This window comes from Penicillium cinerascens (assembly GCF_028974065.1).
Source record: "Penicillium cinerascens strain IBT 15544 chromosome Unknown contig_6_segment0_segment0, whole genome shotgun sequence".
NCBI classification, from domain to species: Eukaryota; Fungi; Ascomycota; class Eurotiomycetes; order Eurotiales; family Aspergillaceae; genus Penicillium; species Penicillium cinerascens.
The window spans coordinates 1,238,707-1,261,520 of record NW_026695295.1 but is presented as its reverse complement, the minus strand read 5'-3'; the positions used below and the strand labels follow the sequence as shown (position 1 = coordinate 1,261,520).

Below are 22,814 nucleotides of genomic sequence, written 5' to 3'. Positions count from 1 at the left end.
CCTGGGGTTCCGAATAATAACAGGATACAGCAATCAAGTCTCCGGCACGAATTCGTAACGACGCCAATTCTCAGCAACCCACCATTGAGCAACATGCGCTGCATCTTTAACCCACTGTACAGCCTCCACGCCATGGACCTCACCGACCTGCTCCAACACGGCAAGCAAGTTGAAAGACTGCAGGGCATGCAGCTCGTACGGATCCACGTCGACGTCGGTGAACCGCCACTCCACTTCGGGAACGAGAGGAATCACCAGACGATACGGTTTGGATGCAGAGCGCAGGGCGAGCCACGTTGCGCCGGTGTTCATAACGGTGAATTGCCAGTCCAGGATTCCGTCCTTTTCGAGGACGAGGTCGCGGATCATTGACTGGCCTTCGTAGAGGGGGAGGAGGTCTTTGATGGCGTGACTTGCTTTTTTGTCTATTGATGCTGACTCCACCAATAGGTCGAGGATCGTGGGCAGAATCTGCATGGAGGTGACGCGGCCATCGATCTTGATCGGCGGCAGTTGCGGATGAGCAAAGACCAAAGGAACATGAAAGTTGGAGATGGGGGTTGTCGCAGGCAGTAACACCACCGTCTTCGATGACGGAAACGCCGCTGTTTCGGTGTGAGCAATAAGTTCTAAAAATGAGATTGCGTGGGAAAACTTACTGGTCGCCAACCACGACAACCAAGGTCTCATTTGCAACGCCAGTCTCCTCGAGGACCTCCATGATCTCTCCGAGCCACATATCCACAGCACCAACAGTATTGAGGTAACGATTTATCTTGCCGTTGTGGCTGAATATGTTGGAACCAATGATTTCCTCGTACTCGTCGCCCACAGGCAGATCCCATGGATGATGCGTCAGTCCTGTTAGATGCGTGAGGAACATCCGCTCATGATCTTTCTCCGCCTTCCGAAGGGCTCTATGGAGGTACTTTCGCAGTTCGTACTCGGGATATCCCCAGAAGTTGAACTTCTCGGGGTGCTTTCCAGGTTTCTCATTCCAATCTTCGGTGATGTTCTCATCTGTCACCTTATCCTGGAAGCCCATGGCTGGAATGAGGAAGTTTTGGTTATCGTAATTATCAGTGATGCTTTGCATGAAGTGTGAGTGCCAGGGCCACGTCTTGTAGTTGTGTGGGTCTGCGGCCTTTTTAGAGTTTTTGGGTATCAGATTCAGTGCATTCAGAATCTGGGGCATGCAAGGCTCGTAAATGTGTTGAAGATATTCACGGTTAAAGTCAACAACCAATGGTGAAATACCACAGACACTAGCCATAATGCTCTTGAGGGTGAAGGTACCGCCGGTGTAGGCGTTTGTTGCAGAAAGACCACCGTACGGCTGGATTGGTTCGTTGGAAGAGTTGAAGCCTGACGGCATGCCGGTCAATATCCCTGCATTGCGAGTCAAATTGGCTAGTCTTTCCTCGACGTCCTCAGGGATCTGGTTGCGGGAATACGACTCTCGGATCAGGTCGGCCACACGTGATTCCTTGCGCAGAGGGAAAACATCGTATCGGGTACTCTCCAACTTCAGCAGGAAGACGTGCTTAATGTTCACATTGCCAGATTTCAACGTATCGCGTAATGACCCGAGGATGCTGCGATCAAGGTTGGAGATATGAAGGGGGTTTTTTGTTGGATCATAGTGTTGTGGTTCCGTGCCGTTGGAACCTCCGTACCAATCCCTAAACCCTCCTATCTCCTTCTTTGGTAGCCAGTCAAATTTTGGCGGTGCGCCCAGCGCGGTATGATTATAGAGCCAGCTATAGTCACCCGGCAGATCTGGGAGATCGAAAGAAGAGGTTTGACTGCGACCAGGAGGCTTCTCAAAGGGAGTAATGATCACGGTCTGCGAAAGGAACGTATATGCAGTATCCGACGGACGGATGCAGCGCAGCAGGAGCACGAATGCAGTGACCGAGGCCACCAATATGCGAGCTAGCGGGGATGGCAGAGACTTGTGCGACGGTTTCCTGGGCGTATAGAAGCCCGACAATGCTTCCGGTTCGTTGTCATCGCCGTTCTCTTCGTCCCATTCCTCAAAGGGCACTCGTTTGTATATTTTCGGGTCCGCATTTCGTTTCCAGCGGAACAACAGGGCAGCAGTCGATGTCAAAATCCTCTTCGCACAAAGTTGTATAAGTAAGGAGTCGATATCCATGCCACAGCACTGAAAAGGATCTCGCCGATGACGACGCCGGTGAGTCCCGTCAGCAAGGTTTTTATGGACGCTGCATCGCGGTGGAAGTTATGAGCTTGTCGCCAGTGGACTTCCGCGCCGGTTTGGGTATAGAAGGAGATGTTGGCCGCCGCCAGACCCGAAATCAACAGACTAGAACCGATATTGGTCAGCCAAAGCGATGGTCTACAGCTCAAACAAATTTACATACCTGGTCAATATCGTCACCAAGGCTGTGAATGCACGCACCCATCTTGAGTAAAATTTCTGGCAGAGAAACTGCGCGATGAGAATGCAGGAGATATCTTGCAAAAGAAAGGTCGGGCCCTAGAGCAGAAACCGGTCCAGCGTCAGGGAGTTGAGATGCGAATAGATGTGAAGAGCTTTGGCGCAAACCACGCCGATGAACAACAGAGAAAACCAGTACTTGCGCGAGGCCAGCCAGTAGACGTCCAACCATTGAGTCGAGTCCTTGCTGCCCTGGCGGACGCGAAACTTCATGATCCAGGCGCCACGCGGGTGGTTTCAGACAACCACGAAATATAGCATTCCCTTGCGTTCAGCAAAGACGAGGAGTTCAGAACGGGACAAAAAGGGGTAGAAAAGAGTCTGACTGAAGCCGAGAAAATAAAATGAAAATGTCTGCCTTGTCTCACATCATACGGAGTACAATGACACACGACAAATCCCAGTAATAATTTCAGGGTCCAATAGAGTCTTGGCTCACAGGGTCTTTTTCCCCTTTCGGCGGATTATTCTTGTTCTCTGTTTTTTCTCTTTTGTTTTCGCTCGCGTGTTACTGGTCCAAATCGATCGAGGCTCCGTTACCCGACCCAAACTCCAATCGGAGCCCATCGTTCTATACGCTAGCCTTGTGGGCCGTGATCAAGTCCCGCACCATCCACTAGTGAATCCGGGAGTTAAATTTGGTAGAAGATCTACTCGGTGATTTTAAATCACCGAGGCTACCGGACTTGGGAATACAATTGTCCGATGGTAGGATTCTATCCCGGTCCTATTAGAGTCTTCCAACTAGGAATAGATGAAAGCCATCACTTTGTAAGTGGCAGAATAGCGATCCTCAACCATTGTCACGGTTAAATCTATTTAGAGATTTGGTAAAATCACCCCCCCACCCCCCCGTGATGTTTTAAGGTGTATATTATCTTCCGATTATGGCTGCACTGTAGGGAATGTTGCTCTGTTTATAAACACTTTGCGATACTCAAAAGGCTCTAGATGACATGTTTCAACATGGACTCTGCGCACTTTACCTCGAACGTCATTTCCCCTGCTCACCTTTCCACCCCTTATGCTTCCAGTCATTCAGAAGAGCCAATCCCTCGACGCATTTCTGCCCGGCAGCCAGGGATGCCTGAACATCGGTGTCATGTGCAGCTATCACCCAACAATTTTCACGCCGGGCAAATCCTTGCGTACGATATATTGTATCGATGGCCAAATTGGCATCATTGTGCACGCTGTTCGAGCTGTATGGGGCGCGGGCCATCCTGAGTGGATTTCGTAACAGCTCGGGATGATGAAATGTATCACCCGCCAAAAGAACAAAATCGTCCAGCGGCAACTCGGAATTTGTGCTACCCGGGGCACTTGACAGTTTCTCACTGGATTCTTTCCGCAGCCGAATTAAAAGTGACTGGTGCCCAGCACCATGACCAGGGCTATCAATTAGATACATAGATCCATCATTGAACAGGTCGCAAGCCAAAGGAAAGGTACCCAGCGGATGCCAACCATTGGATGGTACCCGCCGTTCGATTGCTGTATAGTACCCCTTGGATATCCAATCTTTCACGAGGTCAACTCTGGCATCTCCCTTCTCCTGGAGAATATCATCCGGGATGGTAAACTCGACGATCTTCCGGGAACCATCGCGGGGAAAGTCACTCGATAGCCCAGCCGAGTCAGGGTCTTCAGGGTACCCAGGTCGAGCCTTCAAGCAAGCGGAAGGGCCCATCCAAATCTCAGCGTTTGGAAACGCAAGTTTCCCGCAATCCCCAATATGATCAAAATCCAGATGCGAGAGTACAATCGAGTGCACCTTGGACGGGTGAAATCCAGGCGGGCCATGTTGAGATAGTATCTCTGACGGGAGAACGGGCGAGTAGCCATAGAAAGGAAGGTCGTATTTGCGCGTGAAAGGGGACAGATTGTGTAAATCCTTGCGCATCCCTAGGTCGTAGAGGTAGAATTTCCCAGTTGGGATGTGTTCAATCAGGAACACAAAGTCAGGTGCAGCGTATTTCCCGGATACCGTTTGCTCCAACGGCTCTGAACCTGACCCATTGTCCGCAGCTGTGTCTGGTAAAAGAAGAAACTCTTGAGGTATCAGGATGCTACCTGCCTGCATTAACCAGACATTGCAATATGAATTGGATGGAGAGGACTGAAACTCAATCCACTGCGAGGAACCCATTGTGGCTCGTGGGTTGATCACTTCCTTGGGGATCTCATGGATACGTAGCAAGTCTTTGGTTTATTGAGGCAGTACATGATCTCAGGCATCTCGGGATTTGAGAGGGTGCATAAATAATTGTCGCTCAAGCGGGGTAAGCTGTCACTGACTAATTCCAAAGTCACTGTCAAACCACACCATGGAATGGAAACGAGCTAGCCAAATATTACGATAGTGCAAAGTGGGGAGACTGGTAGAAAGGGGGCACGCTTATCTCAAAAGCCCGAGAATAATGACTAATAGTTATAGTCTTACTTGTAGACCAGATCAATGTTTTCTAGTATTTAATTTGATAAATGCGAGCTCAAGGTGGCACACTCACTAAACAGGTGGAGCCATCCCGGAGACTGCTCCAGGGATCGCACCTGGGGCGAGGTGCATGATCTCAGCGATCTCTTCATCTATAAGCGGGCCGTCATATTCATTCCTTGCCCGGAGAAAGTACCACAGGCCACTGAGAATTAACACACCACCCGTGACGGCGATGCTATAGTTCATAGTCGTATAATTCACGGGTGTTTCCGAGGGCCATACACTCCAGAAGAGGACAAACAGCATGTACGTACAAGCATAGATATTGTTCACAGTGCCGAGGATGCCAGGAAGCTTCCATGGTCCCCAAATCAGGGGAGGTTGTGAGATTTCTAATCCTACTTGGGGACCGATATCCCGAAGATTATCGCATTCTGGGTGGACGCATTCTGGGCAAGGGCGCTTGAGGGTGGTGTGACTCTTCTCAGTACTATCAAAGGTATTGATAGGTACATTGGGGAGACCGTTGAGGATTGTTGCTCCATGAGGCAGAATATGGCCTTTGATCCGATGGTAAAGTAGAAACGCACTTGGTAGGAAGTAGGTGCAATAGAATCCGGTCACAACCAGGGAGATAACATCGTTAAAGGCAGTGTCGGACCCGATATAGATAAGACTGAGTATGCAGGAAAACACACACACAACTGAGACCGAAGTGGTTGGGACCTTGGTACTGTTGTTCACTTGCTTCAGGAAGCGAGAGAATGGTAGGCCTTGGTCGCGCGCAAAGGACCAGGTCATTCGAGATGCTGTAGTGGCAATACCGAGGGAACATGCCCCGGTTAGGACCATAATAATGGCTGTCATAATCGACGCACCTATATATGATTTCGTGCTATTGTAAAATACCTGGATAAAGGGCATTCCGGTGGAGCCTAGAACATCGACATCTCCGAGGCAAAATAAAACCGTGATCATCATCGATAGCCCGAGGGCACTGTTAAGAGACATGCCGGCTATTATTGCGCGAGGAATCACAATAGCGGCATTGGAAACCTCTTCAGCCATATGAACACTTGCATCGGCTCCAGCAAAGGTTGCGATGTTGCCGATAAAGCCCACACAGTACGATAGACCTTGCGTGGGCCACCCTCCTCCATTTAACGATGTTTGGAAGACGAAGGCGGCCGATTTCTTAGGCGATGTCATAGCGAGAAGTATAACTGTAATAGCGATAAAGCCAACCAGATGCAGTCCCAAGATAAAAATCTCGAATCGGGGTAGCATATTCGGCCCAAGAACATTGATCAAGAAGGTGCCCGCCACACTAGCCCACGCTAATAGAGTGTTCTGCCACCGCTGCTGTGCGAAATCGGGATTGTTCAAGGCAATCAGGCCTTCAATCATTGTTCCGAGAAAGATCGTCTCGGTTGCGATCACTGCGATCCATGCCATACATGTGAGCCAGCCAATTAGATAGCTAGACACCTTCTTCCACCGCATCGGGGCGAGCATATACACCCAGTAGTACTGACCACCTGCGATTGGAGCCATAGATGCTAGTTCTGAAATTACGGTATAGACCGATAAAGTTGAAAGGCAGGCGATGATGTAGCCATAAAAAGCACCCGCGGGGCCACCATTATCATATGATTGGTAGAACATAGTGAGAACTGTCTCCCATGTAATCAACTCAGCCATGGCGAAGCCGACAATCGACAAGAAGCCGAATCGTCTCTTAAGGACTTGTTTCTTCCCAAGACGGGCTAAGGCTTGTTCATCGATGGGCTCGGCACTCTTTTGGAGCTCCATAACGAATGATTCATCTTGTCGGACAGATTGGATCTCGTCTGAGGAAAAAGATGTAAAGTGACCGGACTCCATTATGCCGATGGAGTAAAGCCAGAGAAATGGCAGGGTTGAAAAATTGGGAAGAGACGTCTGGAAGATCTATTAAGGCTTATATAGATGGTCTTGGCCACACGACCTGTATAGAAGACCGGGGAGTCGGCGAAAGCCCCGCCTTCATCATTGCGTGGGTAGCAACTCTAACAACTCCTACTGCGGTTAAATGAACCCGGGAAACCAATCGTACTCGCAAGTAAGAACCATGCTTCTTTATCTTGCCGGGAGTGGGGGACAAATCAGCAAGAAGGGTGAGATAAGGCCGAAGAATCATCCAAACTATTATTCCCAACTCTCCCTCATCAGACTTTCGCGGATACCCATCCGAGCGGCCGCGTAGTAACCGAAGGTTTAGTAATTATTGAAGCTAACTTGATGAGATCGTTTGCCGATCACGCGATCGGTAATATTTGTGACTATCTCATTATTTGTCCTATCAGGTCCTCTGGCTCACTAGACGGAAGCCCAGCGTCAGTACCTGCCTAGTTTGAAATAGTTTGATTAGGATGTTAGCTTCAGAGTGATGAACTGACCAATTGACATTGAACCTCACGAATAGTGCTTCAAGGGCGAGGCCCGCCTCGGCATTATTGGTTTCTCCTTTACTATTTGCCGAGGGCACGGTAGTACTCTATAGTTTCGCGGTATCTAGAGTAGCCTCATCAGTACTTTGAATATATTCGATCTTTCGACTTATCATGTGATAAGTACAGTCATCGTGTACCGCATTGTACGTCTCATTTTTAATACCCGTGCCCAAATACTCCAAAGTTCTGACCCCACGACAAGTTGAGGTTAAAAGATCTAAGAATGTACAAGCGACACTCGCCGCTACTAGGTTGTCTAAAACTTGAATCACTGACCATATTGCTTCATCACTGATTACTGGCCCCCGCCTGTCTTGATGTCCGTGCATTCCCTAATACCCCGCGACCTCCCAAATCTAGCCGCAATGTTGTTCTCCGCCCTGGTCATGCAAAGATATTCGGGACTGGATTCTAATGACGTCGCTACTACCCCCCTGTCTGCTATATTCCCTGCTTAGTGTGTCCATCCCGTTTGGTGACCTGTACGACTTGCAGGGAAAAACGAGACTCCATCGTGATTGATGCCTGATTCCCAATGTTTTAGAATTGATTTGGATGGTGATGAAGATGCGGTTGCATTTCCTGGGATGACAAGCCTAAGAGGGACAGAACCTAGATCAACTTCCGATCACATTCATTTTCAGGCACCAGGGCCTAGAATCTAATAATTATGTGCGCTGTATGGCTATGTACCGATCAAATTTTCATGCAGAATAAAGTACCCCGAAATGAAGCCTTATGTACTTTTAATGCCAAGTTTTCGAAAGGATGAATAAATCAGCCTCGTTTCTCTTCATCCAATTCGCCTTTCACTCGTTTTTCTCCTTCCTTTTTCAATGCTTCATCATCTGCCCGCTTCAGTCCAAGCTGGGGCATCAATCCGTACGCCAAGAAGAAGGCGAGTGCTGCTAACGAAGCCCCAATAATGAAGATAATCCGGAACCCTTTCTGATAAGCAGGGATGAGAACACTTCGGATGTGACTGGCGTTTTCAGCAGATTGTTTGGATAGGAAAGTCCGAGGACTGGAGAGTAGAGAGCGGGATTCGGAGTCGGAGAGGTCGAGGGTTGAGATGGATGATGCGACAATGTTGTTACTGGGAGTGTTAGCGAAGTAGGTACGGGTGTGATATGATGGCCTTACATTATTGTTCCGGCAATTGCAAGGCCGAGTGTCCCGCCAAGGTTTCGGACGAAGCTGGTGAGTCGTTAGAATTTGCGAGTGAATGTGATGCGACGAAACATACTTGCGGAATGAGGTGACAACGGCCATATCTCGTCGCTCGACACCGGCTTGAACGGCAATCAAGGCTGGCTGCAGCGTATTTCCAACGCCGACACCAGTCAAGAGCCCATAGCCGATCTGCTTTCCAAGCCCTGAGGATTGATCCAGCGTCGAGAAGAGTCCGAGTCCAACGGCCCAGATAACCCAGCCGAATAGGATACATTCGCGATAGCGGCCGACCCAATGAACGACGAGCCCGGACCCGGTACTGCTGAGTGCTATAGGATAGGTGGTTAGCCTACATCCATCAGTGGAGAGAAGAACATACTTTGCATTAGGGTAATAGGAAGCAACATGGCACCTGCTTTCACCGTGGAGTAGCCAAACACCAGCTGGTAAAAGGTGGGAATATAATAAACTTGGACCAGGAAATTCCATCCATTGATGAACATGGTGAGACAAGCGCCATTGACGATTCGGCTCTTGAAGATGTGCATCGGCACCAGGGGCACACGGGCGCCTTTCCATTGCCACCCAACAAAAGCAACCGAAATAGCAAACCCAACCACCAGAGTCACAATAACGTGCACCGAGTTCCACTGGTATTCGCCGCCACCCCAGTTCAAACCCAGTAGCAGAACCGAGGTACCTCCCAGGGCCAGCAATGCACCGAAGAAATCAATAGCCTTCAATTTGAGCTTCCAATCGCCCTCGACCTTCCGCAAAGGCATGAAGAACAGCACGGCCAGGGTTGTAATCGCCGTTAAGGGCAGGTTCAATCGGAAGATCCACCGCCACGAGTCCTGTGAAATCGACGCCAGTGCTCCACCGATGACAGGACCGATACCGTTGGCAATTGCCACCACGGCACCGAGAATACCTTGGTACTTGCCTCGCTCGCGGAGAGGGACAACATCGCTGACGATCATCTGGGCGACGGTCATCAACCCGCCACCGCCGACACCCGTCAAGGCTCGAAAGACAATGAGCTGGGTGACATTCTGCGCGAGAGACGCTGCTAGCGATCCGATAAAGAAGATCCCAAGACCGACGAATAGCACAATTTTGCGAGAGCAGATATCGGACAGTTTGCCGTAGATGAGCTGAAAGCAAGTCGATGTCCTGCGGCCATTAGCTACGGAACAACTGTTTCCAGCTTCCAAGGGAAACAGACACGAAGTAACCACCAGAAATCCACGAGGTCTGGTCACTAGCCCCCAGTGCGTTCCCAATAATAGACAAACTAGCCGCCAAGGTCGTCTGGTCCATCAAAGCCAGCAAATCAACACTCGAACAAGCCAAAAAGATCTGATAAAGAAAACCCGCGATTAGAGCGCCAACTGAATTGCTTCGTTTCCATTCGATCAGACACATACCGTGATAATGGTGCGCTTAGGTACATAATTAGTTTGTTCGTTGAAAACTAGCACGGCTGCATTTTTGTCTGCGCCTGCCAAATCAACCGCCGAGCTGTCGGCGCTCGACTGGCCTGACGGATTTTCCAGAACTGAGGCCATTCTGGATAGGGCTCAGCGGTCGATGGAATGTTGGGTTGGTTTTGAAGAAGGCGGCTGCATTCAGGAGACGATTCCGGACATCTCGTTCGATTTTTTTTGGATGAGCCAAGGCATTTGATCGTCATCAGTGCCTTTCTGCATGCTTGCTGAATTCGACATAGATCGACATCGGCATTTCCAAAGCGGACCCTTGACAGCCACTGATCGGCGGTGCTAGGGTGCTAGAGTTTGATCGGGAGTACAAACTTGCTCAATTACTCTCAGGGTACTCGTCCAGTGCATAGCGATCGCAGGCGTTCCTGACATGGTCATTCAATGCAGCCCCGATTGCAGAATCACGCCGGGTCCTCGATTGTGTTCTTCTTGGCGTCTTCTTGTCCGAGGACCTTGACGACTCAATCTAGACCCGAGAATTCGCAGATCGCTGACAGACACGAGATCATCTGAAAATCGCATACCGAATTCATAGAGCAACTGCATTCGCGCTGAATACAACGGGGGGGACATCCCACCACGCACGCCCTGGCGATCCTTCCGTTTTCAAACATCTCGCTCTGCAGGCCAGTTTCCTTGACAAACAACACACGTGGAAACTAGATCAGGGTCCGCCTTACAATTGGCCTTCCCGAAATTGTTCCGATCGCTGATTTGACTTACCCGATTCATCTCCGCCGCGGGATGGAATGTCTGGCGCTTGCAGCGTCGACTGGGTCAGCCATATTTTTTTGGCCTCTCAAGGCCCGTGAAGCGCGGATTTTCCATGGTGGATCGGACGGCTTAGTTTCCCTAAGAGCGTGCTTTTACCTCATGGGCGCCCAATGACGCATGGGGATCTGGGAAGGCGCGAGAGAAGTATATCTGTCTAGCAATCTCCCCCTGTTTTGGTTTCTTGGCTCCCAGATAATCACTCTCTGTTTCTGATCATCCGAATCTCATGGGTGCTGGGCTCACGAACATGCCTCATTCCGAATCTTCTACAATGGCCAACTGCAACGAGCGCAATATATACTTCGGCCCGGACTCGCTGAAGAAGTACTTCGATCCGGATAGCCAGCCACCGTTGCCTCTTGTGGAGTTGCCGGAGCATCTGAATCCTTACTATCATCATGGTGTTCGGATTTACGCTAAGATGATGACTATGCATCCGGCAAACAATGTCAAGGCCATGCCAGGTAGGACGAACATGCTGTATGTGAAGGGATTAGGCTGACGTGAGAACAGCGATGAACATGCTCGAGTCGAGCGTGGAACCCAAGACAAATACAATCATCGAGTACAGCTCGGGATCCACGGTGATTTCGATGTCCATGGTTGCGCGGGTCATGCACGGTGTGCAGGACACGCGGGCGTTCCTAAGCAACAAGACCAGCGACGCCAAGTTGAAGTTGATGCAGTTCTTCGGTCTCGACATCACCCTCTTCGGAGGTCCCTCACAGCCCGAGCCTCTTGACACCCGCGGCGGGATACAAAATGCTCACAGAATGGCTGCGGAATCAGACGACATCGTCAACCCCAATCAATACGAGAACGACCTCAACTGGCAGTCGCACGTCCGCTGGACCGGTCCGCAGATCTTCAAGCAGCTGCCCGAGATCAATGTACTCTGTGCCGGCATGGGCACCTCCGGTACCATGACCGGATTGGGAACGTACTTCAAGAGCGTCAAGCCATCGGTGGTGAGGCTTGGAGTCTGCACTGCCCCCGGAGACCGTGTACCTGGACCCCGGTCATTTGCACTCTTGCGGCCGGTTGACTTCCCCTGGAAAGAAGCTGTGGATACTATCGAAGAGGTGGGCTCTGAACGGTCGTACACCTTGTCCTTGCAGTTGTGTCGAGAGGGACTGGTATGTGGCCCATCATCCGGATTCAACCTTCAAGGTCTCTTTCAGATGCTGGAGAAGCGGAAGGATGCCGGCACGCTAGGTGATTTGGCAGGCCCGGATGGGCTGACGCACTGCGTCTTCTTGTGCTGCGACCTGCCGTACCAGTACATCGGGGAGTATTTCCAGAAGCTGGGTCCCACGAAGTTTCCCCCGATCCGCAATGAGGTGAGTTCAAGATCTATGACGCTACAGAATGCAACGTGAACTCTCAGGTTAACATTGTTCAGCGGTTGACAAAAGTGGATCTACACCGATACGACGAGGCGTGGGAGCGGGACGCGTTAGAGGTTTTCCCACTCGTGTACGGATCGCCACGGTCCCGGGAGGAAAGCCTGCTCAGCGAGATCAGTCTCAAGCCTCAGCAACGGGTCATCGATCTCCGGCGAGCATGTGACTTCCGCGCATGGAAACTCCCAGAGTCGATCAACCTCCCGCTGACCAGTTTGGGGCCACACACGGCATCACCGTTTTCGGACCCGGCCGTGCTGGAGGCACAGTGGGTGGAGCTGGAGAAGATCTTCAGTGACGGCAAATTGGTGACGGATCTTGGAAAAAATCACGTTCTGGTGGTGTGCTATGATGGAGACACGGCACGCGTGGCTACCAGCGTGCTGCGGGCTAAGGGCTTCGAGGCAGACAGTGTGCGGGGAGGGCACAGCGCCATGAAGGCGTACGGTATCGGAAGCGAAGCCCCGATGGCTTCTACCAAGTTTCCCATTGCGGCGGCGGTGGCTGTCTCTGCCGTCCCCCTCGATTGAGAGGAATGACGGGCAAAGAATGTAGGGCTGGCCCATGAGCCGCTAGGCTGAATGCGGACTGGGCTGTACATGTACATAACTGAACATACTCTTTTGGTCTTTTCGCCGGGGTTTCCATTTGCTCTGTTTGGATGTTCTTACATAATGCCTCATCGGCCGTTTGTTTGTCTGGTGCATGAAACCCTACAAAACAACCTTGCGCCGAGATTCGACTAAGGGCCCAGACTCTATTACTAAGCACGTCACCGTCACATCGCGAACTACGTCAATGTTCTCACCAAGGCTCCGGCGGTAGTGGTGGATACCTTTAGGTATATTCGGTGTTGGCCATGGGACCCGCATCCAAGACACTGAGAATCTATCTACATAGTCTAGGAATCTACTGTACATGCGAATGCACATAGCCGAGATCTGACCCAAGAGATGCGCTCAGGCCCACCCGAGCCGCAGCCGCAGCCACAACCGCAGCATGCGCAAATGTGCTCAGCCGATCAGGACCAGGTAGACCCAGAACACCCGAAGCCGACTGAGATCCCGGATCTAAACAAGACTCAATGACGGCGGACCCGCTCGATTTTAGTCACGATCCAAAGAAAAAAGTGCTCAATTCCGAGCAGATCCCCGCGGGTGATCGGCGGGCCAGCACAGACTGTGGAATGCCATTGGGGAACAAGCTCGACAATTCCCTTGGTAACGCCGTCCCCGTTAAGAAATTTCCGTTTTCGGATCTGCAACCCTTCAAACAACAACCCCGACATCTATGGATATGATATTATCGACCCTGTCAAGCTTTAACTCGCCGCTCTCCAGTCTCCACGAACTGGTTTCTCTTTATCTATAACAACCCAGGGGGAACTCGCTTCAAGGTTGATTCGACAACATCCTTGAACTCAGAGTCACCATGATGGGAATGTCCATTCCCAGAAGTGGTATCCCCTGGCTGGACCAGCCGGTCATGCTTCACTCGTCCAGAGCTGACAAGTGCAAGTTGACCGAGGCACAATGTGCTTATCGGAATAACCACTGGCGATACTGGTACGATATTCGAAGACGGATGTGACTGTGTATATGCTGATTCATGGTTGTTTAGGTACCAAGCGGATCACGTCTATGCTTTGAACACTATCTATTTCCTGTGTGCGGTGATCGGGGTCTTTACTGTTTCGAATTTGTTGGTCCGATTTAGTCCTGACTGGGTCAAGCGGACGAGAGTATGGCGGGCTTCAACGTCGGCTTCACGGTATATGGCCTATCGAGGGTACCGGTTCCCTGTCGTACATTACTGGTCTCCGCCGCTGGGTGTGATTGTTTTGGGTCTCGTCGGCGCCGTGTTCTTCTTCGGTATGGCTGTTTTACAAAAGGGATGGGATCAAGGCTAATGGGATGCAGCGATGACCCTTGGACCGAAACCGTATTACTGGCCGACAGATGCATACTATGGAAGCAGTCCGCCACTTGCGACCCGAGCTGGATGGATGGCGCTGGGACTGCTGCCTTTCGTACTGTGAATTTTGCATATTCGTCTGGTATGAAGTGGTACTGACTCTTGTATAGAGCCCTGAGCGCGAAAGCAAACATGATCTCTGTGTTGACTGGGATTCCTCATGAGAAACTCCAGGTCTTCCATCACTGGACCAGTTACGCCATGTTCGTCTTGGCTTTGATCCACACCTTCCCTTATATCGTATACCACATCTGGAAAGGCGACATGGTCAAGCAGTGGAGGACCAGTATTGTTTATTGGACGGGGATTATTGCCATACTTGCCCAAACCTATCTGACCGTCATGTCTCTGCCTGCTATTCGGAACCGCTTCTACGAATTCTTCAAAGCGACACACATCTGTGCGGCCGTGATCTTTATCGTCTTCTTTTTCCTCCACTGCGACTTCCGCCTTTCTTCATGGTACGTCCCTCAGCTCGGCCCCGTTGATAACCACTAACATCTCCCAGGGACTACTTCATTGCTACCGGTGCAATCTACATAACCTCTCTCGCTGCATCACACATTCGAACCTATTTAATGCAAGGCCTCCACACCGCCAACCTCGAGCGCCTCCCTTGCGGTCTCGTTCGCGTCACTGTCCCGACAGTCATCAAGTGGACGCCCGGACAGCACGCCTTCGTTCGGTTCTTGACATCAGACTTGCACCTCCTATCCGCGCACCCCTTCACCATATCCTCCGCCTGTCAGAACCCTGAAACCACCGGAAATGCCTCCGAATTAATTTTCTACATCAAGCCGCGCCGCGGCGTAACCGCCCGCCTGGCAGCAATGGCCGCCAAGCAACCCGGTATCTCCAAAAAGATCTTAATCGAAGGCCCATACGGCGGTGTCAGCCCATACCACATGTCCCAATTCGACACCATACTCGTCATCGCCGGTGGCTCTGGGGGCGGATTCTCGCTCGCAATGGTAGACGAGGCCCTACGCCTAACCGAAAAGCCCAAGAGCGGCCAAGGGCGCCGCAACCTCCAAGTCGTCTTCTCGACCCGCGACGTCGCAATGGCAGACTGGTACAAGAAAGAAATCGAATGCCGACTCTCGAGATCAACAATGCTCTCCCTGGAAGGCAACGGCGACAGCGGGTTCGAAACGTCCGTCTCTCTACATGTCACCTCAACCCCAACCCGCAACCTTATCAACGACTCCGAAGTCACCTTCACAATCCCAGACGCGGAGAACCCACCCGAGAAGAAGATGCCTACTCCCGATATCCTGACTACGGGTTCATTCAGCCTAAATGTCCACCGGAGTATCCGACCCGATATCCCCGGCTTGATTGCACGTAGCGTGGCGATGGCGCATAGTCAGGGAACTCATGCTGGGAAGAAGCAACGCATCGGTGTGTTGGTCTGTGGACCTGCTTCGATGTTGCATGACACCCGCAATGCGGCGGCTCTGGCGCAGACTAGGACGCTTGGGGGTGAGATTGAGGAGCTTTATTTGCATTCCGAGCCTTTTGCGTAAGTTTTGTCCTCGTTTTGTGGGTCGCGTTTACTGACATGTCTTTTCAGATGGTGATTATTTACTCGACACTTTTCTTCCGGGCAAGTATCTGCTGGCCTGATATTTGCCCTTGACTTATAAAAATACCCCATTTTACTGTATATATTTGTAACTTAAAAGTTGCTGCGGTGTTGCTAGAACTTTTGAACTGTGTTAGAAATTGGAGCCCTCATCCTAAGGCGCTAACATCGGTCGGCATCTCTCTGCCCCAATAGCTACTAATTGGTCAGCTAGGCCCATGAGGTTATTGAAATTGGGTGCCCGTATATGCATGTTCCTCATCTATATCACCTTCGAATTGAAGAACCCCCATATTCATATCAATATCTAGACTATGATTCAAAACACTTATGGGTGCCGGGCCCGGGTAATCACTTCCCAAGTCTAACTTGTACCCATCATATAGAGTACATCATCGTTCTCACGCGAATGTTTCGTGGTAAACCAACTTAAACACCAGTGCACACGTAGTACCCGTTCCAAAGGTTGCTACACTTGGCATCGACAGTGGGGTTCCACTTTCGGAACTGAGCGAGAGTAATACCGCCAGCCTCCTTCTGTACCTCAGGGCAACTCTCACCATCAGTCACCTTGTGGTACTTCTTGCAGTCCGAGGTCAGGTTGGGCATCTGCGGCGTGGGGCCATGGGTGTTGACCGCGCCGGGAACGTGGACACAGACATTGTAGTCCAGTTGCAAGTTGGTGCAGCCTGGTGGGAAATGATAAGCACTCATTAAACAAAGAAAAATGTTCTGATATGGTTCGGTTACGTACCGGGGTTGATAGAAGGGTTCCATTTGATGGATTGATCGTGGGTGATCTTGAACTCGGTCTCGATAGAATCGCACTGATCCCCGGAGCTAACCTTGTGGAACTTGTCGCAGTTCTCAGACAGCCCAGGCTGAGTGGGCTCGTGGTTACTGGCCGAAGAGGTTGTGGAGGGAGCTTCAGTAGTCTTGGTCGAGCTGGAGGTCGTCACAGCGGTCGTGGCCTCAGCAGCCGTGGAAGTAGTAGTGGTCTTGGTAGGTTCGTCATCATTTGCCTCACCAGAGACACAGTACTCAGTTTCATCATCGAATTTGGAGCAATCCAGATCAGGGTTGAGAGACTTGAGGTTGTCAACGGCGATGCCCCAGCGTCGGCAAAGGTTTCACAGGTGTCGCCCGTACTGGGAGCAGTACTGAAACTGCAGTCGACACCGCGACGGGAGAAAGTATTTCCAATGGAGCGTGCAGCAAGCAACTCCGATAGGAGGGCTAAGGCAAGAGCGGACTTTCCGTACATACTGACGATGTAGATGGCTGATCGGCTGTGAGTTATGATTTCCAGGAACAAATTCGATCCGAGTCACCTTGGACTATAATTTCGGATAACTTGGAGCCTTTTATATGCATCTCAAGGAAGGTCTTTCGACACAATTGGCCCCCAATGGCATGGTTGACTACTATCCCTCCATCATCTTTGGAAGCCTCGTTGACCCGCACCCAAATCCACCGGCGCCATAGTGACTGAACTTACGAATACTGCTGTCTCAGTTGAATCGACCACGGCGACGCAAATTGAAGTGGATTATACTCCGTATCAAGCGTTCAATCGTGCGAAATTGACACTACTCCATCCGAATTTCCCAAATAGGAAGTATAGAGGAACGGAAAGACCGGATACACTCGTATACAATATACCGGTACTCCGTACGTCGCTTACAGATTGTAACGTTGGAGGCATGCCAAGGCACTAAAGATGCGCTTCCCTCACAAACCCTGCACCAAGAGCCCAAGTCCACCCAAGCTCAAATTTCGGCCTAGGCATCAGCCTGAGCATCAGCCTGAGCATCAGCCTGAGCATATCTCGGCTGGGCTCCAACTTGGCATACTTAGCCTTGGAACTCAAGTTCGAAACTGCCTTGTACCTAACCAGATCTCCACCCACACTTCCGTCGTGATATCCGATTGGTGAACCGGCCCGGCAACGGGGATAGGGGTGGGTAGGGCTAAGAGTAGTGATGCTCATTTGTTGTTAAGAGATCACCTGGGTTCAGCCCACCTTCCGCCCCCTTTTCCGCCCCCGGTGTCTTGGAGATTGCCGAGGATTGACCCGTGCATAGTATGAAGTCTAGCCCTATGGAATTAGCACTGTTGGTTGGGTCCGCGTAAATGTAAGAGTTTGCCGGAGGCAGTCGAAGGGCCCAAGGTCCCTTGGTTCCATAATGCTAACCTTCTCATGGAGTTAAGAGGACCGACATTGGTCAAAAGGCCATGATGGCCATTGATGCATATTAAGACAAAGTGGTATGGGTTACGAATAGACGCTGGGTTCTCCGGACGGAGCCCTCCGTCAAGAATAACACTTGCGGGGCTCTGATAAAAATGCCCCGCCGAGAAAAAGATTCAGCCTCCCGTAAATTGTGCAAGCCGCTACTCCGTACTTGTGACGCCAAGACATTGGCACATTTGCAACCGAAGTACTCCGTTAAGCTGCAGGACTAAGCTTGGCGGGAGGACGGAAGCCGACAGCTCCGGGATTTTTGACAAGTGGAATCATCCTGTTCACAGATCACACCGACAATTCCCTCATGACCCCACGAAACTCATTTTAACTAGTTTATGTGGTTTGAGGGAGGGGGTTCTCGGAGGCTCGTGCTACCAGCTCAGTTTAATATTCCACTGAAGCCTGATATTACTCTTGGCAAGGCACAGGACCACCATCCAGGTCAAATTAGGCTGACCGGGAATACTCCGTCCATCCGCTTGTGATTCAAGATGAACGCCGGTATCGCGATACTTGAGGCTAGAACAGTGGCATTGTTCATACTACATAGATAAAAGGCCGGGTGCGGCGTGGACTTGCCGAAACAGTCAAGAACACTCATTGGTACAAACAGTCAAGTTAGGCTAGATGTGACCCAGTCTTGGCCCCATTCCCTAGATTAGAAACTATAACGGTATTGAAACTGCCTGTACCCATTGCACAATTGATAGTTGATACACTGAGGTTATTCAAATACATAGAAAAGATGAGCAACGTCGCCGCTAAATCAACAGCTCGCGAACAAGTAGCATACCAGCAGCCCACCATGTCAGCTGAGAGACCGCATTGTTGACAGTAGCTGCGCTCTTTTTAGGCGGACAGCTGATACCAGGGGTAGGAGCAGCGCACTGTGCTGCGATGAGGGTGGACGAGATGCTTGAGGCGGCCGCCGGTGCGACACTGACCTTGCAAGGAGCAGGCGTAGGCGCGGGACTCGCGAGCACGGCGCATTTTTCGCCTTCATAGTGACCCGATTGGGCTTCCAGGGTCTTTGTGATGTTGAATGCAAGAGCGGAGGCATCACCGCATTTGTCATCGGCAGTGAGAGCGGTCAAATTAGGCTGGTTTGGCCCTTTCTTCGTAGTAAAGCGGACGGATTGGCCAGCCCATGGGTTGTTCAAGTTGACCTTGGGCTCACCGTCCGAAGTGGTCTCGTTCGCCGACGTCGAGCAGTTGGTCCAGTCCATTTTCCAGACAAACTCCCAGTCATTCTCGGTGTTCAGCGTGTTTGCGATGCTAGCTTCAAGGAATGCCACAGAGCCCGTTGTATCCGTTGTATTGGGCAGATGTTGTTGCACCAGATTGCTGTCCAGTGTTTGATTCCCCGGCGGGAGATCCACTGGCCACAGTCCGTAAGTAATATAGGGATAGAGTCGATCAATCGCCGCGGGGTTCTGAATTGCGAAAACGATGGGGGTGAGTGTCATCAGCCCAAAGGTGCCGTTTCGCGGGAAGACCAAGTCAACCTCTACGAACCCAAGGCCCGTAGTCTCGGCTATCCCCAGGGATGCCATCAGGCTGAAAGCGAGGACCTGCTTCTTGATATCGAACATAGTGAGGATTCGGGAATATTAGGGTTGAGAAGCTCAGGTCTGGTTAAGCCGATACCACTGGACAGTCCAAGGTTGATAGCAATATTTCGGCTGGCCCACTCGCTTGGGTGGCCCACTCACCCAGGAATTACGTTAGTACTCCAAAACTGATCGCTGGTTACCCCGGTCCAGCCATGCTCGGTCTGACTATTTATACAGCCTATGAGGTTTAACAGTAATCACTGATGCCTCAGGCTCTGTCTCGCGGCCACGCTCTGGAGGAGGCTCGGTGCCATATTGCATTTCTCAAAATTGGAAGATAGTCAAAAGTTATACAGGAAGAAGCTTTGTAGGGAAGGTCGACAGCAGCCAGGGAGGGCCACGTAGGCAGCAAGTGTATAGCACTTTCGTGTAAAATACATCATCCAAAGGTCTAGCAAACGTCATGTAAGATACAACATCTATTCTGGAAACAAAGAACCTACGACTACGCCATATTTGGATTAGCGTGTTTCAGGTTAGCGTTCGGGAATTGATCCGTGTGAGGATATCGGTATATCTGATTTCGAACATCGCTGTACCATAGATTGCATAGGCCTCCCCTGAGTGCGGTTCTGGAATGCGAAGCCTGCAGCTGTCAGTACGAACGAGAATTTCCCTACATGGGACAGAACCGTACCTGGTTGAGCAATGTTTAAGGCGAACACTGCCAGGATCACCATTACCGACTCCAGCCCAATAAACAGACCCTCCTCGTGGAAGATTGACCCACTGTATCCTTGACCGAGCTCGGCAATACGGTAGCAGCAACGGATGAGGATAAAGAGAATAGATGCCGAGAAGAAAACGCCAAAGATCTCGAGGCGCGTCGAGAGGATCCGGCGTTGATCCACTTGCTGAGACTTACGGTACGAGATGTAGCGGAAGAGGTAGTCTAACGCCATAGCGATGAAGACAGTAAGAGTGAAGACCTGGAACGCCAGACCTGCAAGCGTGATGTACTCGCCCGATCTGTCACTTCCCACCGAACTCGATGATAACGCGCCGCCCACGGCCTGCAAGATCAAACTAACGATATCGCAAGGCACAAATACCCACACGTATATCTTGACTGGAAACCTGCAAGCTTCGGGGCCCAAAAAATTCGAGACCCTGGCGAGTGAGACGTAGATCGCGGCGGCGAAGAAGACGGGCGAGATTGTAATGCAGCAGATCTCGATGATGAAGCCGTCAAAGGAGAAGGGGTTCTGGTACAGCAAAATGCGCCCGCCGTAACCGATCATCTCGCCGATGCAGCCGAGCGCCATCATGCTGGCGAAGAACCAGGTGCGGTAGCGGATGCCCTGGGCCAGGTGAATGAACATGGAGACGCCGAAGAGGGCGATGAAGGCGATTTGCACACCGAGGGCGGGCCGGTAGCCCTGTAGGGAGGCTTCGACGGGGCATAGGGCGAGGGTGCAGTTGGCGTCGGGGCCGAAGGAGACGAGGTTCTGGGAGGTATCATTTTGGCCGGCTGCTTCGGGAGACGACATTGTGGTAAGGGGGGGGGGTGGAAGATGCGTTGAGTCGAGGGCGAAATGGACGAGACTCAAAAAATCGAAGTGCCGGAGTGACAGAGGTGGCAGAGCTGCCAAATAAAGGCGTAAAAGGAAGGCAAACTGGGTTGATTTCGTGGTAGAGCAAAGTCGTAGTGGGCCAGAAGAAAATACATCAATGAAGAGTGAGTGGATGCCAGAGTGTTGTGAGCTGAGATGATAAACCAGACTCTGGTTCAAGATGAGGATGCGAGTGTCTACACAAGTGTATTTTCCTGATCTGATACATTCCTTCGATCAATGCACGCCAAACCCACCGAGAGTCAGACTGACGGTGCGAAAGCTGATGCCTAGGTTCCACTGGCTTATGGCCTCCACCCGCGGACCTGGCAACCTGACCCACAAAGTACACGCAGCTAACTAGCAATCACAGCCATAATTGGAACATTGTGTGAACGCTGGAAAAAAGAAGCAACCTAAATATCAATGATCTTAGGCCTTAACCAAACCCACAAAGGCTGATGCCTCGATATACCATGGTACCATGGTGATGAGGAGGTGTGTGAGACAGAAGGTCGAGTCACTCTTGCTGACAATGCTGGTCCGCTAACTAGTTAACTTGCTGAACGTTAACGTAATTTACTAGCGGTGCCAGCCACCCAAAAGCACCACAGTAAATGTAGTATGTACTAGTGAAACAAGGGTCCAGTGGATATATGGATCAACCAATGGAATCACAAGAGGTCTATATTACTATAGCCCCTATCTGGCAATTTATGGGGGCAAGCTGACTAACACAAACCAATCAGCAATCTAGTTATTCCAGGAATATCCGATACTTTAGGCACCCAGGGATGCGAGGCGTCCAAAGATGTGAAACGCGAAGTCATATAAGGCGCCCTGGAGCGTCTTGTGATGTAATGTAATTACTCTCAACATATGGAGCTTAGGGGGTGGTATGGCCAATCATACTTGGGTCGGGGCCATTATTTCTACGAAGTAGAGGACAGTAATCTGCCTTGTGCATAGACCTATGGCTATGTATAAAAGGCATCGTATTTGCGCCCTAACAGAAATAGAAAATTCTATCGCAAGTCCTTGAACACAAAGCCTACGCCTTGCTCTGTTTAATCCCATCAAAATGATCGATTTTGGTAAAAAAAAACTCTGGCCATAGCTGCCATAACTATGAATCTTTCATCTACTGCTTTGGCATGTCTTGAACTCACTGGCAGCACAGTTTATTGCGATTTCTACACAACAGATAACGATGCTCAGACATGCACTGGCACTATTACCGAGGGGGAACAGGGCCTTGGTATGTTTCTAGGCTATGAAATCCGCTTTCTACTCCTTGTCATAAGCTAATTCTCTAACTCGGTATTAAGTCCGTATCAGCGGCTTCTCGCTGAACTACGACTATTCGGAAAGTAGTTCAACTCTTCCGGTCACTTACTGTAACCCAAGCAATTGGTGTGTAATTATCAATAGTTTGTGATGGAGGTAGCTTCATAGCTAATAACTTTTAGCTACAATATTGACGTTCCGCTTTCATGCGATAATCCGAGCGCCTGCGGGTTCGACTATTATACATTCTGCAGCTAGACGGGATCGCGTGACTTGGTTTACATGTGGTTGATGCCTTGGCACACT

General features: G+C 50.7%; 9 protein-coding genes across 9 annotated transcripts; 2 read left to right on the top strand and 7 right to left on the bottom strand.

Annotated features, from left to right (window-relative positions):
- Positions 1 to 33: 33 nt before the first annotated feature.
- On the bottom strand, positions 34 to 2,677 carry N7498_006444 (uncharacterized protein; the record flags this gene model as incomplete). The annotated part of the gene is made up of 6 exons (XM_058453506.1): positions 34 to 498; positions 578 to 605; positions 660 to 2,119; positions 2,164 to 2,329; positions 2,388 to 2,503; positions 2,573 to 2,677. The coding sequence occupies 6 exons, from the start codon at positions 2,675 to 2,677 to the stop codon at positions 34 to 36; spliced, it is 2,340 nt and encodes a 779-aa protein (XP_058307697.1).
- A 781-nt stretch (positions 2,678 to 3,458) lies between these two features.
- N7498_006443 (MBL fold metallo-hydrolase) lies at positions 3,459 to 4,613 on the bottom strand (the record flags this gene model as incomplete). Its single annotated transcript, XM_058453505.1, has 1 exon — positions 3,459 to 4,613. The coding sequence occupies one exon, from the start codon at positions 4,611 to 4,613 to the stop codon at positions 3,459 to 3,461; it is 1,155 nt and encodes a 384-aa protein (XP_058307696.1).
- Positions 4,614 to 4,973: 360 nt separating this feature from the next.
- On the bottom strand, positions 4,974 to 6,788 carry N7498_006442 (uncharacterized protein; the record flags this gene model as incomplete). Its single annotated transcript, XM_058453504.1, has 1 exon — positions 4,974 to 6,788. The coding sequence occupies one exon, from the start codon at positions 6,786 to 6,788 to the stop codon at positions 4,974 to 4,976; it is 1,815 nt and encodes a 604-aa protein (XP_058307695.1).
- Positions 6,789 to 8,173: 1,385 nt separating this feature from the next.
- N7498_006441 (MDR family MFS transporter) lies at positions 8,174 to 10,137 on the bottom strand (the record flags this gene model as incomplete). The annotated part of the gene is made up of 6 exons (XM_058453503.1): positions 8,174 to 8,492; positions 8,540 to 8,593; positions 8,643 to 8,898; positions 8,949 to 9,742; positions 9,795 to 9,928; positions 9,997 to 10,137. 6 exons carry the CDS (start codon positions 10,135 to 10,137, stop codon positions 8,174 to 8,176), a joined length of 1,698 nt encoding a protein of 565 aa, XP_058307694.1.
- A 979-nt stretch (positions 10,138 to 11,116) lies between these two features.
- N7498_006440 (putative cysteine synthase B) lies at positions 11,117 to 12,778 on the top strand (the record flags this gene model as incomplete). Its single annotated transcript, XM_058453502.1, has 3 exons — positions 11,117 to 11,309; positions 11,359 to 12,185; positions 12,248 to 12,778. 3 exons carry the CDS (start codon positions 11,117 to 11,119, stop codon positions 12,776 to 12,778), a joined length of 1,551 nt encoding a protein of 516 aa, XP_058307693.1.
- Positions 12,779 to 13,679: 901 nt separating this feature from the next.
- Positions 13,680 to 15,748, top strand: N7498_006439 (ferric reductase family protein; the record flags this gene model as incomplete). Its single annotated transcript, XM_058453501.1, has 5 exons — positions 13,680 to 13,813; positions 13,869 to 14,119; positions 14,168 to 14,282; positions 14,333 to 14,683; positions 14,731 to 15,748. The coding sequence occupies 5 exons, from the start codon at positions 13,680 to 13,682 to the stop codon at positions 15,746 to 15,748; spliced, it is 1,869 nt and encodes a 622-aa protein (XP_058307692.1).
- A 488-nt stretch (positions 15,749 to 16,236) lies between these two features.
- Positions 16,237 to 17,071, bottom strand: N7498_006438 (LysM peptidoglycan-binding domain-containing protein; the record flags this gene model as incomplete). Its single annotated transcript, XM_058453500.1, has 3 exons — positions 16,237 to 16,496; positions 16,562 to 16,895; positions 16,985 to 17,071. 3 exons carry the CDS (start codon positions 17,069 to 17,071, stop codon positions 16,237 to 16,239), a joined length of 681 nt encoding a protein of 226 aa, XP_058307691.1.
- Positions 17,072 to 18,816: 1,745 nt separating this feature from the next.
- N7498_006437 (uncharacterized protein) lies at positions 18,817 to 19,647 on the bottom strand (the record flags this gene model as incomplete). Its single annotated transcript, XM_058453499.1, has 1 exon — positions 18,817 to 19,647. One exon carries the CDS (start codon positions 19,645 to 19,647, stop codon positions 18,817 to 18,819), a length of 831 nt encoding a protein of 276 aa, XP_058307690.1.
- Positions 19,648 to 20,107: 460 nt separating this feature from the next.
- Positions 20,108 to 21,158, bottom strand: N7498_006436 (RTA1 domain-containing protein; the record flags this gene model as incomplete). Its single annotated transcript, XM_058453498.1, has 3 exons — positions 20,108 to 20,113; positions 20,208 to 20,254; positions 20,306 to 21,158. The coding sequence occupies 3 exons, from the start codon at positions 21,156 to 21,158 to the stop codon at positions 20,108 to 20,110; spliced, it is 906 nt and encodes a 301-aa protein (XP_058307689.1).
- Positions 21,159 to 22,814: the final 1,656 nt, after the last annotated feature.